We start from the raw sequence: 18,340 nt of genomic DNA, 5'->3' as shown, positions 1-18,340 counted from the left end.
GCGGTTAGGGCACGTGTCTAAAATATATACATGATTAGGTGAGGTGATGACTAGAGATAGGTTCCTGAAATCTCGAATAATTTTAGTTAATCAGGAAGTAGGGTTGTTAAGGCTATTAAGTAAAATCATTAGAATTCTTTTATTAATATTAGGGTTGTTAGGGCTCTTAAGATCATTAGAATTCTATAATAGTAGGATTGTTAGAGCTATTAAAATTATTAGAATCCTTTAATAGTAGAGTTGTTAGGGCTATTAAGTAAGATTCATTCTTTCTTTTAATATTCCAATAATCCTAGGGGTAAATAAAAACTATTTTCATTAAGTTGAATTTATTTTTAAAAACGTTGTAAAAATAAATATAACATGTTTTAAAAATAAAAATGTTTTAAAAGTGAAATTTAAATTATCAAAATTATCTTCAGAAATATTAAAGAAATTGCATAATTATTAATGTTTAAGAAATCTTAACATGTTATATTTTATTTTAAAACTTAAAAATATATGTGTATTAAATCAAATATAATATTAAATCCAAATGTTAATGCTATCAATATCAAATTATTATATCGATGTTATTAAATATTTGAAGAAATGGAATATTATTATTTGATATTGATAGCATCATAAATTTGTAAATTGTAAATTGTAAATTATAAATAGTTATAATTGTATTTTAATTATAATCTAACATTGATATTTTAATTGTAAAATACAATACAATTATGACTTTAATTATATTATATGAAATTGTATTTACGATTGTAAATTCTTATGTAAATTACACGAAAAATTATCGAAAGTATACGTATAATGATTACATAATAGTAATTAACATAATAGTAATTCATTAAATTAAAGTATTTGTTTCTGTAGTATATATTTTTGGAATATTCATAAAAGAGTAACTGTTTGTATTTTCATGTCAAAGAGTCATTAATAAATTCAGAAAATTTTTATATAAAATGTAAAAATTCGATGCTAATTAATGATTAAATATAAGCATTATAAAATTTGACGGACGCCTTCGTTACAGAATCGCGAGTCAATTATTATAAATTTAATGATATGCTTTCCGTTAGCTTTATTTATTTATGAATTCCATATCGCGCGGAACTGAATATTCTTAAAATAAATTATTAAATTATGATTGCGAAAATACCGTGTTCTTTCCGCGTTCTCTTTGCGTCCTTATACAAGATTATCATTTTAACAGAAGAATTTTATCGCTGTCCCTCTCGTCAGATAATATTCCTAAATATTGCTAATTAAATATAAAGAAATGTCGAATAAGAGAGTGAAGATTCGATGTGATAAGTCAACGATTAAATATTAGCTTTACAAAATTTAACGATCACCTTCGATATTATAGAATCGCGAGTTAATTATTATGAATGTAATAATTTGTTTTTTCAATTATATTTGTATTTACGAATTTTTTTTTTCGTATCGGAAAATATTCATAAATAAATTAATAAATTACCGTTGCGAAAACACCGTGTTTTTCTCGCGTTCTTTTTCGCGTTCTTAGACGAGATTGTCGTTTTAATAAAAGAGTTATCATTGTTCTTTCCGTTAAATAAACATTAATGAAAGTTGCGTGGCTCGTACCGCCGAGGAGTCGAAACGATTTTCATTATGGAAAATTATTTCTCACCGGTTTTTGTGAGATCCATTCGCGACGTCTAGTTCGGTGCCCTGTTGAGAATTGGGAATTTTTATTGTAAGATTGAAGGAACTAATCCCAGGTTTTCCTGGCAATTTCCGAAAGCAATGATTTCGGTAGTAATTCAACGACGATACGTTTCTTTAACGTCGAATTAATTTAAATAATATATATTTAGATGAGAGAAATGTATCTTTTCTTTTCTTCATTAAAAATGTTCTATCATTATTAGGTTTGGTATTATTATTGTCTATATATATAATGCCAGAAAGATTTAATAGTAGATTAAATATGGATATAGCGTTGTGTATAAATTTTAATTTTTCAAGTAATTTCATATTGTAATTAATTTGTATAAATTTTTTGATAAAAATGATTACGAACGAATATATTTTTAATTAATATAATTTGTCTCTTTTGAAAAATTATTTTTAGGTGCTGGGGATATTAACATTAATTTTTAGTTTCTTTTAAGAAACTATTTGCAGGTATTGGACATCCATCGCCATTTTGAAATATTAGTTTTTAGGTATATACCATTTTATATATATGTATAATAAAATACATGCACAAATTCACGTATCCAAAATATTTTTATAATTTTTAATAATGTTATATATATATATATAAGCGAAATTATACATGAATGTTACATAAAATGTGCGAATACTTAAAAATTTCGAGACAAATCGAATGGGTACTCCTATATCAGCAAGATATTGATTAAAAGAAAAGAAATTATTAATTTAAACGTTATAAGAATAAGAATCTAGAGAATTAATCCAGAATTAATTGTTTAAAATTATTTGATTTATTTTATTTTGCACACTGTTTGTATTGAAATTTTTTAAATCTTGCTGCTATCGGGTTCGATTCGTCTCGCGCGCGCGAACGGTACCCCAAATTATGTGTTCGCACATTTAACACATACTCCAATAATGCATGTATTTTATTATTTATAAATATAATCGTTCGTAATCACATGTCAATAAAAAAGGTCGTTATATCCATTTAATTTTCAATAAAGAAATATATTTTTTAATAATGGAAGAACATGTTTTCTGATATGCATATCAATTTCGTGAATTAAAAATAATGACGAGGGATAATTGTCGTTGATTTATTACTGAAATCATTGCTATCGGGAATAGTCCGGAAGATCCAGGATTCGTTCCCTCCTACAGTGAAGTTCCCGACGTTCAATGGATCACTTAACTTTTCTTCGCAGATTGATCTTGCGAAATCTGATGTAGAAACAAGATGTTAATCGTTCTCCATTTTTGAGATCGCTTCTCTTTTTATCGGATTATCGGTATGTCACTCGCGTATCTACAATTGAATATTCTGAATATTATCGATTTATTTATTCGTCGCATTTTATCGTGTATTTTAAATCGTGATTTATCTTATAAAAATTCGCAAGTAAATCGGTCGGTGAATTGCATATTCACAAACATTACAGACCTTAAGTGTTTGTCGAAATATTTTCGATATTCTATATTTACGTGATAATAATTATATAGCGCATGTGTCTATTGAGAGCTTAGATTATTATATTATAAAAATTACACGTATCGCGATCAAATATTCCGCATATTATCGACTTATTTATTCGTCGCGTTTTCTCGTGAATTCGAGTCGCGATTTATCTTATAAAGATTCGCAATTGACTCGGACAGTGAGTACTGTATTCGTAAATATTACAGTCATCAAATTGTCTGTCAAAATATCTTCGCATTTATGTGATAATTATATCGCGCGCGATTATAATGTTCATTGAGGCGCGTCGATTATTATATTATAAAAGGTATACATATCACAATCAGATATCCCGAATATTATCGATTTATTTATTCGTCGCGTTTTCTCGGGAATTTTAAATCGCGATTTATCTTATAATTTAATCGTTGATTTATACATTGAAGCTTTATTTATCTTTCCACGTCTTCGAATATTGTTTTTGATAGTTCGTGCAAAATGCTGGTAGTGCAAATATTTTCTTCTATAATTTAAAAGACGATCGATAATTATATTAATGACTGTTTTAAACGTGATTCTTTACATTATTTAAATCTTATTAAACTCTACTATTACATCGATTATTAGAGGGACTTTGAAAATCATTCGTTCCGTTATTTTCTATTAAACGTGACCACAACGCTATTTTTAATTATATTTTAAAGCTTATAGAGCTCATTTCATCTTATTCGTGAAATTCGTATAAAGTCGCGTATTAATCGCAAATAAATCGGACAGTGAATTTTTTGTTCATAAACAATACGGATCACAAATGTTAGCCAAAATATCTTCGTCTGTCATCATTTGTGTGATAATAATTATATCGCACGCGTGTCTATTGATAGTTTCGATTATCATATTATAAAAATTATGCGTATCTCCCAATCGCGAATATTCCGATTATTGTCGATTTATTTATTCGTCGCGTTTTCTCGCGAATTTTAAATCGCGAATTATTTAGTAATTTAATTATTGATTTCGAAGTTTATTCTATCTTTTCATTTTGAATATTTCCTTTGATAATCTATACAAAATGCGCCAGTAATGCAAATACTTTCTTTTACAATCGAAGAAACGATCAATAATTTTATTAATGATTCTTTTGATCACGATTATTTACGTTATATAAAACTTATTAAATTCTATTATTGCATATCTATTATTAATAATAAATGTCGCGTAATTAATCTTCGCTGATCAGTCTCGTCTGGACTATGTAAAAATTTTTAGTAAATTTTATATTATACGTATATTTTGGACATTTTCGTGTAATAATTTATTCCATATAATAATTATTTTGTATTAAATTTCGAATTATATTTTATATTAAATTTGTATTATATTTTGTCATATATTTTGTAATATGTATTTAGCATAAAAATATTATGCATAAAAATATTATGTTGGTATGAAAATTATAATAAAAATATATAAAAATAATGTTAGCTATATTAAAATGGAACATATGAATTCTTTATATTTTATATAGAGGAAGAGACTTAAAATATTTTGCAACATCTATATTTTTCGAATCTTAATTATAAAAACTTCAGAAGAAGTCGATCAGTGATTAATTTGACAATTTCTATACATGTATTAATAATTAAATTTTTAAATAATTAAAAAAAATGATTGATAAATATCAAAGATCAGTTTACTGCTAATTAAGAAGATTTATAGAAACACGATTAAAAATGTTTTTATCCCACAGCAGGCATCTTCTGTTTTGTAAAAAGATATAAATATGACAATGAATAAAGAAAAATATTTATTTCATCTTTGAATATTACAGTATACTTCGCGATTGAATAATTTATTTACTATCAATTTACATACATAAGTATCTTGTTATACAGCACTGGTGCTACCGGCATTTCGTGCACATAGCACGGAACAAAACCAGAAACTGTGCACTTTATATATTACCCTCTGAGAATATTCATAGACATTGGGTTTGTAGTTCATGTCCACGTTTTCAATCCATAGAGGGAGTATCGCTTTCAGGGATCACCTAAAAGCAGGCCATGACACCTCTTATGGCGTTTTCGAGTGGTCGGGTTTGACCGTTTGACCCGACCCGGGGTAGTTTACTAGACGTTATTGACCAATCACAGTCATTCTTCTGAAGAATGTAACCATACATTCTTCAGACCACTCGAAACCGCCATCAGTCTTTTCTCTGGTGCCACTAGTATACGCTAGTGCAGGAAGTTCAGCAATAAAGAACAAACCTAATGTAATCATTTACGTAGAATCGCGCCAAAATGGAGCTGTCTGTTACAAGTTGATTTGTTTAAAATTCATTTCTTCCAATTTCAATTAAATTAGAATTCATTTATCATTTTTTATTGAAAGGATTGATTTAAAATGAATTAATGTAACTTTAAATAATTATCAGTATAAATATGTAAAATAATATTGCGTATCAATTGCAAACAGTTCACAAAGTAAAAATAATTGCATAAGTTTAATATTTAACAAATAGAGTATTGTGTAATTAATTTTATTTTTGATTTGTCCAATTGTTATTTTCCACTCACCTGTGGAAAGATGTATTTCATACAATTGATGAAATATACATAACTTTAATGACAGAAAAGCATTTGTATATTTCGATATGTCACTTGGATAATAGAAAAAATTTACTAATTCTGACAATTATATATTTTCAAGATGATATGGCTCTTATTCTTATTTATTCATGAAATATTAGCTAATAATGGCAACACAATTCTAAAAAATTTAGGAGAAAAAGAGTATTCTTTAATAAAAGGTAAGAAGTTAAAGGAAAAGTAAGAATTAATATATAATGAGAAATCATTAATAATCATTATATAACAAGAAGGCTTTTTCTTAGCAAAATCATCATTACCACAACATGGAAAATGCTGGCACACGGCACTCCAAACATTACAAGATAGCTGCGACAAATTAAATGATTATGAACATTCTCTTCTTGCTTTGCGTTTAGCGAATTGTTTCTTAGAAGATTCTGGCCACATAACTTATGACTGTCATCTTAGTCAGTTGGAAGATGAGCGTCGGTAAAACATTTTTTATTGTTAATGAATTTTCTATATTATTTTTAATCATATGTTAATTGCTAAAATATTTATTTTGCAGAAAGTGCATTAATGAAATGGGAGATCGAGCATTCAATGTTTACAATGAATTCTACATTCATGCAACTCATATCTGTTTCTTTTTGAACCATGAAGCTTGGCAATCTGAGATTGATAATACTATAAATTTGTAAATATATCTTATTTAACAAATATTTTGTATATATTTTTACTATGTATTATTAAATGTAAAAAAAACTCATATATATATATATATATGAATTCAGATTATTTCAAGTATCTTCACGAATGAAAGATCAATTACTGGAAGCATCACAAATGCAAGGTGTAATATTGAATAGTCAAAAGGAAGGTTTACGTATTCAAAATAAACTTTTAGATCACGGTAAAGAACTTGGGACTGTATTAAAGACTTCATCTGAGACAGTTAACAATATGGTGTTAGATTTCAAGTAAGTAACAATATAGTGTTAGATTTCAAATAAGTTTATAATATAGATAATAAAGATTAAGTAATAAATCTTAATCTTCAAAATCTTGATTAAAATTTAGAGAATCCGCCAAAGACCAAAAAGAGTTGCTTTATGAAATATTTTCTTACATACGCACTTTTCAAAATTGGATTATTGGAGAAGTGTCTTGGTTTCAATCTATTATATTTTATACTGTTAGCTGTATTCTCTGTGCATTATTCAGTTCTTCTAGAAGAACAGTTGACGCGAGAGTTACACTTTTTAGCATCTTGAGTTTAAACATAGTGATTGAAAGGATATTAGTTCAATATTACAATAGAACTGTACCTCAATCTCCAGATAATAAGGTAATGTCATAAGGTAATATAAGATAATAAATACAGTTTTAGAATAAATTTTTTCATTAGAAGAGTGCTATGATACTATTACAGGCCCAATTGTTAAGTACAACATGGTTGTATAGAAAAATTGCCTTAATACTTTGTGCCATAACATTAATCTGTACATATTATTATTACAAAGACAAACATTTGGAAAATTGTAAGACTTTACAAAGAATTGAACAACAGTTGAATGTGATACAAAAGACAGTAGCTGTCTCCAATAATATTGAGCCAATTCGTAAGTGCTTCATATGTAATAATTTTATAATATAAATCTAAATAGAATTACATAATAGACTATTACATTTAGGTTATTCCAAACGACTTACATTAAGGCGTTTACATGCTGTTTCTAGTAAACAAGAAGGTATCACTGACATTAAAAATATTAAGTAATTGTCTTACTAAAAAGATTTCATCAAGAAAATAATTTTTATCGCATAATAATAATTTATAGTGTAAATGATTGAATGATAATATATAGTTAAATAATTGAATGATAATATATAGTCATATATTTTGATAAATGTATTTACAAGAACATTTTTTGCATTTATATTATACACCTATTATAAACTTTTTATAGTGTATATAATGTGTTAAAATGAGAAACTATACTGTTGGATATCTTCGTAAAAAATACGTGATTTGTTTATGTGTCAAATTCTTACTGTTAGGTACAGGTACTTCTTGTTCCTGTTCAATTTTTGTATGCCTTATATTTTTCTGATGGGTATTGTAACACTGTTCCAATACTTTAAATTGGGGAACACATCTTTTGTTTTCATACTCGTTTTCTTCAAGGCATGTTAAAAGCAGAAATAACTCTTGCAAACATCCACGATCTAAAATAAAATATAAAATAAAAATTTATAGTTTTATGAAATACTATAAATAATTTGTCAACTGTAGTAAATAACATTATCATTAACTACATTGTGTAAAGTAAAATAGAGTAATTTAATAATTATGAAATTGATTTTTTATGAAGAAACAAACCTGCTACACTTTGATTTTTTGGGGATACACGATCTCTTAGTTTTAATGGTAGCATTGCCTTAAAAGGTACTTTGTTCTCATTTTGGGGTGCTCGAGCGGTACGGAAAAATATTGATGTCAATTTCATTTTTCTATAAAATAATATAAAATTATGAAATCTTTGTATATGTATACAAGTTATAAAAGTAAGGTTACAAAATTTTCACAAAATTGTAAATCATTGAATATGTCATGGTTTTTTATAATAATGTGTAAAAACTATAAAATTACTAGTAATATAATTTCGATAATAAACAAATGTTTATGTACATTCGTTACTCGTAAAAATCATCTGCTGCAACGATTGCACTTCGGTTATAATCGGTTTTAGTCGGTAGTAATCGGTTTCCAGAATACTTCACGTGTGCTGTACAGATGGCACTATTATCTAAATACTCAAAGTAACTTTACTATTTTATTTCCAATCAAAAAAGAAATTTAATTAGTTAAACTTTATCTTGTTTTCTCGGACTTTTTTTTTTTCCAATATAAAACGTAAAAAAATTAGAACGCATATACAATACATATAAAGTTATAATTATTATGTTACAGTACACGCAAAGTTTGAATTTAGAATAGATTTAGTATTTGTACATTATTTTTATAATGTATTCCTTTTTCAAAGAGTAAGTAGCATTTATTGTATTTCAAATTTATAGAGCAATAAAAGAACGGATTTTACATGGGATAAAATCGTGGAGAATATATCGTGTTATAAAACAGGTAGAATCAAACGTGGCTTTATCGTTGTGATAAAAAAATCGGAGAAAGATTCACGAATCGCTACACTGATCAAAATAAACACGAATCGCTACACTGATCAAAATAAACAAGAGTGACTTCTTGAAAGATTGTGCAGGAGTTGAGAGATTTTAGAGGACGTGAAAAATATTGTTTATTTTGTGGGAGATTAATATCGGATAGCTGTAGCGTTTAACCTCAAAACTGCACATGACAGTGTAATTTTGGCGGCAAGGTCACGTGTGAGAAAGCAGAGATATACGTGTTGAAAAGAATAGAAGAGAAGGAAACATCATCTGGCAGTGATACATTTCATGTGGATCAAGAATGGCAGAACAATGCAAAAGAAGTAAGTTTTATTTCAAAAATTGCATCAATCTTTTTAAGATACGATAAAAAGACCGTTTGATCAAATGTAGAAAAGTATATCTTGTTGCGTTTTTATAGTAACGGACAAATATAGGGCCTGTTCTTTTTAGCTGCACTGCTGCACTAGTGCAATTGGTTAGAGTGAAAGAAAGTATGTTTGTCTCTTTCTAACTTATTGCACTAGTGTAGCAGTGCAGCTAAAAAGAACAGATCCATACATACAGAAATTCATATTTATACTAAATATATATTTTAACATATTTTGTCATATTTTAACTAAATACATACACACACACTCACATATATATATATAATGTGTGTGCGTGTCACAATTATCGGTTAAATATTATTAATACCCCTATATAATTGGACTCTTATTATATAGAAACAAAGAAAGGACAAAACGCAAACTTTTGTTGCTATTAAAATTTGCAGATTTATTATAAATAATAAATGACTTTATGGGGTAAACGATTTTACAGATTTCATGAAGATAATACATTCCATTTCAAGGTCAAAAAGTGCGCTGAGTCATAGATAAAATTAAATTGAAAGAGGACTTGTGTTCTTGAGATTAAAATGCGACGTCGTACACATTATGCGAATGTAAACTTAACGATAACATCGTATGATGTATTTTTATCATTTTTTTTTGGGCGATTTCTCGTATCATGAAAAATTCCGTTTGCACGATAAAGCAATCATAAGATATATACTTGTTTATTACTGTGAAATATACATAATATTTTCAATAATTTTACGCAGTTCAACAATTAATCTATTATAGATAATAGATCTAATTCTAGCCTTATCACTTTTTTAAAGATTATTATGAGAGTCGAATGCGACAATTTCATCAATGAAAATGTGACAATAAATATGGAGAAATATATCAAAATTTAATTCTTTTTGGATTAAATTAATAATAATTTTAAATTTATTAAAATAATTTTAAGTTTACTAATGTATATATGAATCATTTAATTTTTAAATATGAATTATTTCTTATCATGAAAATTTTAATGTAAAATATAAATAGTTTAATGTAAAATATAAATAGTTTAATGTAAAATATAAATAGTTATCATTATTATTAAATACTTATAATATTATTATTGCTTTGACGATTAATAACAAAAATTTTAAATATTTTTAAAGAATTATAACACCATTCTCTCGAATCATAAAAGAATTAAGCTTAAGAATAATTAAAAATTTTGAAAGTTATATTGCGAATGAAAAGTTAAATCTGATAAAAAGAAAATTACAAAAATTTTTTTGTTGAACTGTTGTTGAACTCGAAGATATCTCGAAATCGTGAATTGCTCGATTGCTCTTCCTGAATTTTGACATAACTTTATTTACTAATATTTCGCAGTTGCAAGTACAATTCATTCCAGGTCAGTTTGAAAAGTAGGTTTATGACATTAATTTTTAATGCCAGAGGCACGTATAAGAAACAATATTGCACAAGTCTAATTATGTTTCCAATTGTCCGTCATTTATGGTGTCGTATTATATGTATAACAATATATTAAATATTTGCGTTTTTACACAAAATGCAATATATGCATACATAATATTTTACATCAATACAATTGTTCCATTGTTTTATATGCATTTCAAATGTGTGAATGTTAAGAATTTAAATTTCAAAATTGTCTCGTACTTTGTCAATATTTCAAAATCGTTATTTCGGTTTTTATTCGTTACATGCAAACATGTTAAGTGAACAAAACACATTATTGCAATCAAGAATATAATGCTTATTTGAAAATAATTTATTTTTTCAAAAAACATAAAAAATTCAAATTTATATAATAAAATATATAAAAATATATAATATATATAAAATCGTAGTAACTTTTTTTAAATAAAATTTTATTTAAAAATGTGACAATGATATGTATGAATCATATATAAGTAAAAAATCTGATTGCATTTCGTCAATGCTGACATTTGCTATAACAGCAAAAAATGGCCACGAATATCAAAATTTTCGTAAATGTCAAGATTTTAACAAATTTATTGCCACGAAATTTTTTAGCTTTAGTAAATTGAAATTAATGTACCTGACCTTTTTCAATTGATTGATCGATTTCTTTTCGCCCTTTCGATAGATAGAATAGTGTTAGTTTTTATATTACCTTACTTTATATTATCTTACTTTATATTAACTTGATTAAAAAAGATAAATGAAAGCAAATAAAATTTAATTTTTTGTAAAATTTGCTTCTCATAATTAAATAATTTAGTATGAAGTATTACATATTAAGTATTGATCGTGTTAGAAATTTTGTTGAAGCCCTAATTACAAAAAATCGAATAAATTAAGCTCACATGATAATAAAATTAATTACAATCAATTCGTCGAATCACAAAAATAAAAGCACAAGAAAACTTATTACATTGTGGTCATATATACAATTCAAGAGCTGCATTCGTTGGCATTCTTAACAGTTGGCAGTCTTAGCAGTTGATTTGCCAATCATCGTTATCACAATGTAATGTGCGTGTATATCTACGTATGCATTTATACGTTTATATGTTTCGTTTCTTTCTCTTAGCGTTTATCGTTTATGCATGTATAGCAAAAATAAAATAATTATGTTAGAGCAATTAGTTAACTATTAATGTCAATTGAATTAGTTAACTATTAATGTCAATTGAGCTATTAATGTCAATTGAATTAATGCTCTAAAAATATACTCTTGAGACAATATAAAATAAAATATTTTCATATATGTATTACGTGAAATACATGTCTTAATACACATTAACTTTATATTTCATTATAAGATATCATAAAATATTTATCAAGATGTTATAAATAACTAACTCTGCTAATATCATTAATACTGACAATTCATACAAATATTTCGAGTCTTTATTTCACATAGCTATTTTATGATTGAAGACATCTTACTATTTAACACAACTCTTATAAGCAATCTACGTCTGCATGATCTGTAAGGTTTCATTTCCTGCATTCTATTACATTTTCATGTAATTTGTTGTTGCAATTTCACGTGACAATCTTCCCATTTTGCAATGCTTAGAGTAGCTCGTAGACAGGTATTTCGTTGACTTACATCCGTCAATGTGATTTCAGCAATCATTAGCGCCTTTCTATTTATGAAGAAATAGTATTTGCACAAATTGCAGAGGAGATTTGTTTAAATTTAACACTACATTATATATACGTATATATTGTAATTTGCACAGGAACAAGATTCGATCATCATGCAATATCTATTATATTCATCAATATATTATTACATTTGTGTGTGTGCAAATATTTATTTATTATTCGCGACTTTTAATTGTAAAATTATTTCAATACTAATAAAAATTTCGCGTCAGATAATGGTCTATCACATAATCAGATTTGTTGATAAAAGAACTTATCATTCCATTACGTAAACGGAATGCTTTATAATTATGACTTAATACAAAACTCATTTAACTTGTATATGTACTTGGAAATTGTTGGATATATGCAAAAAAGTCAATATATTATATTTTTATTATGTTATTATATTGGTTGTTTATCCTTGCTAAACTAAGCATTTAATTCTGGAGGATGATAGAGTAATTTGTTAAAGTTAAAGGTTATTTGCACTACATTGATATAAATATGACCTTGAAATAATGAAGAAATTGAAAACATTTCATTTATGGATAATAATTACGTGATCAGTTGATCTGTCGTCACGAATCATTCATAATTGCCTCGTAAGCGTTTACGTTTTCCTGCTGGCATGTGGCATACGTTTCAGGCTTATCCGACATTTAGTCGAAGTTCTGCTAGTGAAACGACAAGATTGTCGAGAGAGATCGGCAAGATAGTCAATCACAGTATCTTTTAGTTTGTTTTCTGTGTAACTTACTCGTAAACCATGAGTATTTTAAGTAAGTTGGAATATGAAATTATGCTACGTGTCATATTCTTGCGCGATTAAAAAATTTTGAATTCAAAATACTATTTTAATAAGAAATGTGGATATTATTTCAGTGCAGTATTATATTACTATATATATGTATATATCGAATCTCATCTTATTTACTTCTCACTATTAATTATATTACTCACACACAGCAAAAATTTAACAATTTTTTTTCTTTTTTTGTAAATAGTAGATAGTAAAAACTGATAAAATATATTACATGTCAAGAGAATAACTCTTTTCATTTTTAATTTATTTTTACCTTTACTTGGATATAAAAGATCACATGACTATTAAAAATGTAAATGATACACAATATGTAAGTGATACATATATAAAAAATTACTTGTAAAGTATAAATATGAAAAATAACAAGATTCCAAGTTTTTAAAAAACGTGTTGGGCAGTGTTAAAGTGCTAAATGTTTGTGAAAAATTAAAATTCTATGTATTGTCTTTAAAAGAGAAAAATTTAATGTGTTAAAATGCTCAGTGAAAAAGAGTAATATATAAATTTTTTGCGTGAAAAACATAAGAAATTTATACATAATAAATATCTTTTCGTGCATCATTTAATTTCCTGCCGTGAAATATCTCTGTAATTTCATTGAATGAATCTTATATATAATCATTATTTATTTCGTATAATATGTCAATGTCACTATTTTGATTATATATAATATTAAATATTACATGTATATATAGTCGAAACAGTGACATTGATATTTAATGTATATGACGTAGTCATTATGATTGTCGTACGACCGGGAAATTGTAAATGAAAAAATGCAATGAATAGTGATTACGTCGCTTCATGAATATTTAAGGTTTATGTAATAATAAAATGAATAATAATATAAAGTATGCAATGATAATTTTAGTCGATAACGATTTTAAATAATTGTATTAATTAGTTGAATTTTGTATAAAAATATCGTCTGTATTAAAAATTCAGTATAATAATATAATATATATATATATATATATATATATATATATATATATATATATATATAATATTTCATAAAATAATACTATGTTTCGAATAATTGACCGATATACAAGGTGTCCCACAGAAAATTGCTGAAATTAATCAGCTGTCATTTTTAAACGTATATAGAGAGCAGAGAAAATAAAATATCTTCTAATCTTAATGAATCTTAATCTTAATCTATATGTAATATATTTTGGAAGAGTTGAAAACTGTAAAAAACTACTTATACTACTTATACTACTTTATGTAATATTTTTTTATACCTCATTAATTATAAAAGAAACTTGATATCTGTTTCAATTCTGACGATGAGCAGGATATCGAAAATATCCTTAAAAATTTTTTACAATTTCCGAAATTGATTTAGTTCAAGAATATGCTATGACATTAAAATTGTTGACATTTTTTTTTTAGAAATTTATTAGATGATAAAACTATTTCCGATTGTCTTTAGTATGTAAATTTATAGATAAAGCTGCCAAATGTCCTTTATTGGAAAATATTTCTCTGCTCTTTATCTGCGTTTAAACATGACAAATTAATTAATTTTAATAACTTTCCGTGGAACACTAGGTATTAAAGATTATGCTCTATATATACGTATTTCTTTCTCCTTTTTTCTATAAATACATTCGATAATGAAGTACTTAAGTAGTTACAATTATATACAGCGTATGATAGTGTTTTACATATAATTTGCTTTTACAAAGAGAAAAACAAGAAACTAAATAAAGCTTGTGTTTTAAATGCAAACTTTTTTAGATTCAATAACGGATTCATTAATTGTTGCGTAACTCATAGCATTTACAATTGTACGTTCACCTACAAAACGTGTGCATTGTTATTATTTATATTCACATCTAAAATACATACGAGAAATTAATTAATTCTGCTGTTTTTCTTTTATCAAAATTTTTTAAGATATGGAACGCTAAATAAAAATAATATATAAAAATAGCGCAATGTACAAATATAATGTGTTATAACTAAATAAATATGTAATATAGAGACATCAACGGAGGAGAGCCTGCAATATATCAGGCAATCCTTGACATCGGAAGAAATGGATCACTTGGAAGGAACTCACTTCGACAGGTTAATTCCGCATCTGTTTGTTACTTTCGGAGCATCTGTGAGTGTTTAGTTTCAAAAAAATATATAAGATATATATAAATAAAAAGTAATAAGATATGGCACAATTAATTGCAATCGTGAAAGTAAATAATTTATCTTTCATATTTGTTTAAGATTATTTATCGTAATACATATCATCATTTTGATACACGTATAATTTTACTTTTACGATTTAATTGTGAATGTTTTGAAATAAATTTTTTAACAATCGTGTTTGTTCTTAAAACAAACAATATTAAAATAGGTTTTGAATTATCTTTTTTAACATTATATTTACATATTAGAAGTACATATACATTATAATAAGCAGATAATTAATTTCTTTTGCATTTTATATTTCTTTCATTTCATGTCCGAATTTTAATTTAATATTATATGTTGATTTTGATGATAAAAAGGGTGATCTTGCTAAGAAGAAAATCTATCCAACTCTGTGGTGGCTTTTTCGAAACAATCTTCTGCCGAAACCCACCACCTTCATTGGCTATGCTAGAAGCAAATTGACGGTACAGCAATTGCGTGAAAAGTGTCATCCGTATATGAAAGTGAAGTCAAACGAAGAGGAAAAGTATGAGGAATTTTGGAAACTGAATCATTACGTTACTGGTGTATACGATAAGCGAGATGACTTCGAGCTATTAAATCGTGAATTGCAAAAATATGAACAAGGACAAGTTGCACATAGGCTGTTTTACTTGGCACTGCCACCGAGTGTATTCGAAAGTGTTACACTACGCCTTCGACTTACCTGCATGGGAAATAAGTAAGCATAAAAACTTGAAATTTGCGAGGAATAAAGTAATTAATGATTGAAGTATATTAAAAAATTAAAAGAAAAACAAATACTTGAAAAACATTTCTGAAATCATTAATTTATTTCATTAATTATTCAAAAATATCTTTCAAGTTTTATTACGAAAAATGCATTATATATTAAAATTTTAGAGGATGGACAAGAATAATAATCGAGAAACCGTTTGGTCATGACGCAATCTCGTCACAGAAGCTCTCTGAAAATTTGGCGTCTCTGTTCAGCGAGGAGCAGATTTATCGTATCGATCATTACCTCGGTAAAGAGATGGTACAAAATCTGATGACACTGAGATTCGGAAATAGGGTGTTTAATCCGTCATGGAACCGGGACAATATAGCTTCGGTGCAGATCACCTTCAAGGAACCATTTGGTACTCAGGGTAGAGGCGGCTATTTCGATGAGTTCGGCATCATCAGAGATGTGATGCAGAATCATCTGCTGCAGATTTTGTCCCTAGTAGCCATGGAGAAACCTGCATCTTGTCATCCAGACGATATTAGAAATGAGAAGGTAAAAGTTTTGAAATGCATTAAGGAACTACAGCTTGAGAATGTGGTTCTCGGTCAATATGTCGGAGATCCGGATGCTGAGGATCCAGAAGCACATTTAGGTTACTTGGATGATCACACGGTACCAGCAGGTTCTAATACACCAACTTTCGCTTTAGCAGTACTAAAAATAAATAATGAAAGATGGGATGGAGTTCCGTTCATTCTCAGATGTGGAAAAGGTAAGATGAGAAAATCTATTTCTCGGCAAGTAGTTATTTTTTCTCTTCTAATTATTGCACGATATTTTAGCTTTAAATGAACGGAAAGCAGAAGTTAGAATACAATATCACGACGTACCAGGTGATATTTTTGATGGGAAGCCGAAGAGAAACGAAATGGTGATAAGAGTACAGCCAGGTGAAGCTGTATACATTAAAATGATGACGAAGTCCCCTGGTATCACATTCGATATGGAAGAAACAGAATTAGATTTTACTTATGGTTATAGATACAAGGTAAATAATACGTCATTCATGAAGAGAATTTAACATTATTAATATTAAAATCGGAGAAAAGATATTTAGTAATAATATATCACACTCAGAGTACAAATACATGTTTCATAAACAAATGTTACATTTTATTTTTCAGGGTTTAAAATTACCGGACGCTTATGAAAGATTGATCTTAGATGTTTTTTGTGGTTCGCAAATGCATTTCGTACGAAATGATGAATTGCAGGAAGCGTGGCGAATATTTACACCATTACTTCATCGAATCGAAAACGAGAAAATTCAGCCCGTTTCATATAAGTACGTATTACAAAATATGTATATCTTATATGTATATGTATCGCAAAATGTATGATTGTTCACTTAAAATTTTAGATATGGGTCTCGGGGACCCAAGGAAGCGGACGACATGGCAAAAAGAAATAATTTCGTTTACTATGGTTCATACAAATGGGTAAAACCCGTGACACTGTGATACATAATCATTATATATTATGCAAGTACAAATTTTAAAAAATCTATGAAGATTTACTTAAGATTTACTAAAGATGCACAATTTTCAAAAACTTCTGCATTCCAAAAATTTTGAGATCGTTATATACATGCTGTTTTTATAATTTTAGATATATTTCTATATTTACATGTATTTCTATATCCGATTTTTATCTGCATGTGTGAAGTTTTTACATACAATTTCATCATGATTTCAGTTTAGAGACAATTTCCAATTAAGGTAAAAATATTTCTTAGAATTTTGCAAGGAAATGTATTCAATTAATCTATTTAGATCAGTTTTATTAAATCTTGATAATTGTAAAACATGTGTGATATAACATACAAATGTGACATATTTGTGTACAAATTTCTTTATAATAAATTATACAGCGAGATTATACATAGAGATTTGTGTGTGAGATTATGTAACTATATAATTATAAATAAACAAGAGAAAGTTGAATTGCCACACATGTACATACTTATGAAAAAATTTTACTTAAAGTGTACTACAAAGGTAAGCAGTAGCAAATTATCTTGCATCTTTTACAACACACTAAATTTTGTAACTTATTATATAATTCTGTTATTCAGCTTTCTCTTATATAAACCCAATTATATGAATACATAAATATAAATTGATATCATGATTAACAATGAACTGAAAATATATATAATTTATATAT

At 26.9% G+C, this 18,340-nt stretch overlaps 3 protein-coding genes across 7 annotated transcripts; 2 read left to right on the top strand and 1 right to left on the bottom strand.

Annotated features, from left to right (window-relative positions):
* The first annotated feature begins 5,470 nt into the window (after positions 1–5,470).
* Positions 5,471–8,997, top strand: LOC145977342 (uncharacterized). Of its 3 annotated transcripts, XM_083109241.1 has the most exons (8): positions 5,471–5,954; positions 6,039–6,225; positions 6,305–6,433; positions 6,531–6,716; positions 6,817–7,084; positions 7,169–7,358; positions 7,431–8,559; positions 8,818–8,956. In XM_083109241.1, exons 1-7 carry the CDS (start codon positions 5,855–5,857, stop codon positions 7,514–7,516), a joined length of 1,146 nt encoding a protein of 381 aa, XP_082965367.1. In that variant the 5' UTR covers positions 5,471–5,854; the 3' UTR covers positions 7,517–8,559; positions 8,818–8,956. The 3 variants fall into 3 exon arrangements, with proteins under 3 accessions (XP_082965367.1, XP_082965368.1, XP_082965369.1); XM_083109242.1 differs by lacking the exon at positions 7,431–8,559 and having other exon boundaries at positions 8,818–8,942; XM_083109243.1 differs by lacking the exons at positions 7,169–7,358; positions 7,431–8,559 and having other exon boundaries at positions 8,818–8,997.
* Positions 7,613–8,534, bottom strand: LOC145977343 (uncharacterized). 2 transcript variants are annotated; one of them, XM_083109245.1, is made up of 3 exons: positions 8,429–8,534; positions 8,120–8,250; positions 7,613–7,965 (listed from the first exon to the last, which is right to left on the bottom strand). In XM_083109245.1, exons 2-3 carry the CDS (start codon positions 8,244–8,246, stop codon positions 7,733–7,735), a joined length of 360 nt encoding a protein of 119 aa, XP_082965371.1. In that variant the 5' UTR covers positions 8,247–8,250; positions 8,429–8,534; the 3' UTR covers positions 7,613–7,732. The 2 variants fall into 2 exon arrangements, with proteins under 2 accessions (XP_082965371.1, XP_082965372.1); XM_083109246.1 differs by having other exon boundaries at positions 8,390–8,503.
* A 110-nt stretch (positions 8,998–9,107) lies between the features above and the next one.
* Positions 9,108–18,060, top strand: Zw (glucose-6-phosphate 1-dehydrogenase Zw). 2 transcript variants are annotated; one of them, XM_083109239.1, is made up of 7 exons: positions 9,108–9,248; positions 15,216–15,340; positions 15,741–16,105; positions 16,288–16,886; positions 16,957–17,162; positions 17,299–17,459; positions 17,535–18,060. In XM_083109239.1, the coding sequence occupies exons 1-7, from the start codon at positions 9,227–9,229 to the stop codon at positions 17,632–17,634; spliced, it is 1,578 nt and encodes a 525-aa protein (XP_082965365.1). In that variant the 5' UTR covers positions 9,108–9,226; the 3' UTR covers positions 17,635–18,060. The 2 variants fall into 2 exon arrangements, with proteins under 2 accessions (XP_082965365.1, XP_082965366.1); XM_083109240.1 differs by lacking the exon at positions 9,108–9,248 and adding an exon at positions 13,030–13,180.
* Positions 18,061–18,340: the final 280 nt, after the last annotated feature.

The sequence above is a fragment of the Camponotus vicinus genome, unplaced genomic scaffold, assembly GCF_025532165.1.
Source record: "Camponotus vicinus isolate PSW18456_S1 unplaced genomic scaffold, iyCamVici1.0 SCAF_9, whole genome shotgun sequence".
Taxonomy (NCBI): Eukaryota; Metazoa; Arthropoda; class Insecta; order Hymenoptera; family Formicidae; genus Camponotus; species Camponotus vicinus.
This window is presented reverse-complemented; position numbering and strand designations above follow the sequence as displayed.

Bases quoted from the DNA above. Each gene is read 5' to 3' on its own strand.
- LOC145977343 (XM_083109245.1), bottom strand. From the start codon at position 8,246: ATGAAATTGACATCAATATTTTTCCGTACCGCTCGAGCACCCCAAAAT. The intron at 7,966-8,119 runs GTTTGTTTCTTC...ATTTTATTTTAG, and splicing joins AAAAAATCAAAGTGTAGCAG to ATCGTGGATGTTTGCAAGAG.
- LOC145977342 (XM_083109241.1), top strand. From the start codon at position 5,855: ATGATATGGCTCTTATTCTTATTTATTCATGAAATATTAGCTAATAAT. The intron at 6,226-6,304 runs GTAAAACATTTT...TTTATTTTGCAG, and splicing joins CAGTTGGAAGATGAGCGTCG to AAAGTGCATTAATGAAATGG. The intron at 7,359-7,430 runs GTAAGTGCTTCA...TATTACATTTAG, and splicing joins CAATAATATTGAGCCAATTC to GTTATTCCAAACGACTTACA.
- Zw (XM_083109239.1), top strand. From the start codon at position 9,227: ATGGCAGAACAATGCAAAAGAA. The intron at 16,106-16,287 runs GTAAGCATAAAA...TTAAAATTTTAG, and splicing joins CTTACCTGCATGGGAAATAA to AGGATGGACAAGAATAATAA. The intron at 17,163-17,298 runs GTAAATAATACG...TTTATTTTTCAG, and splicing joins CTTATGGTTATAGATACAAG to GGTTTAAAATTACCGGACGC.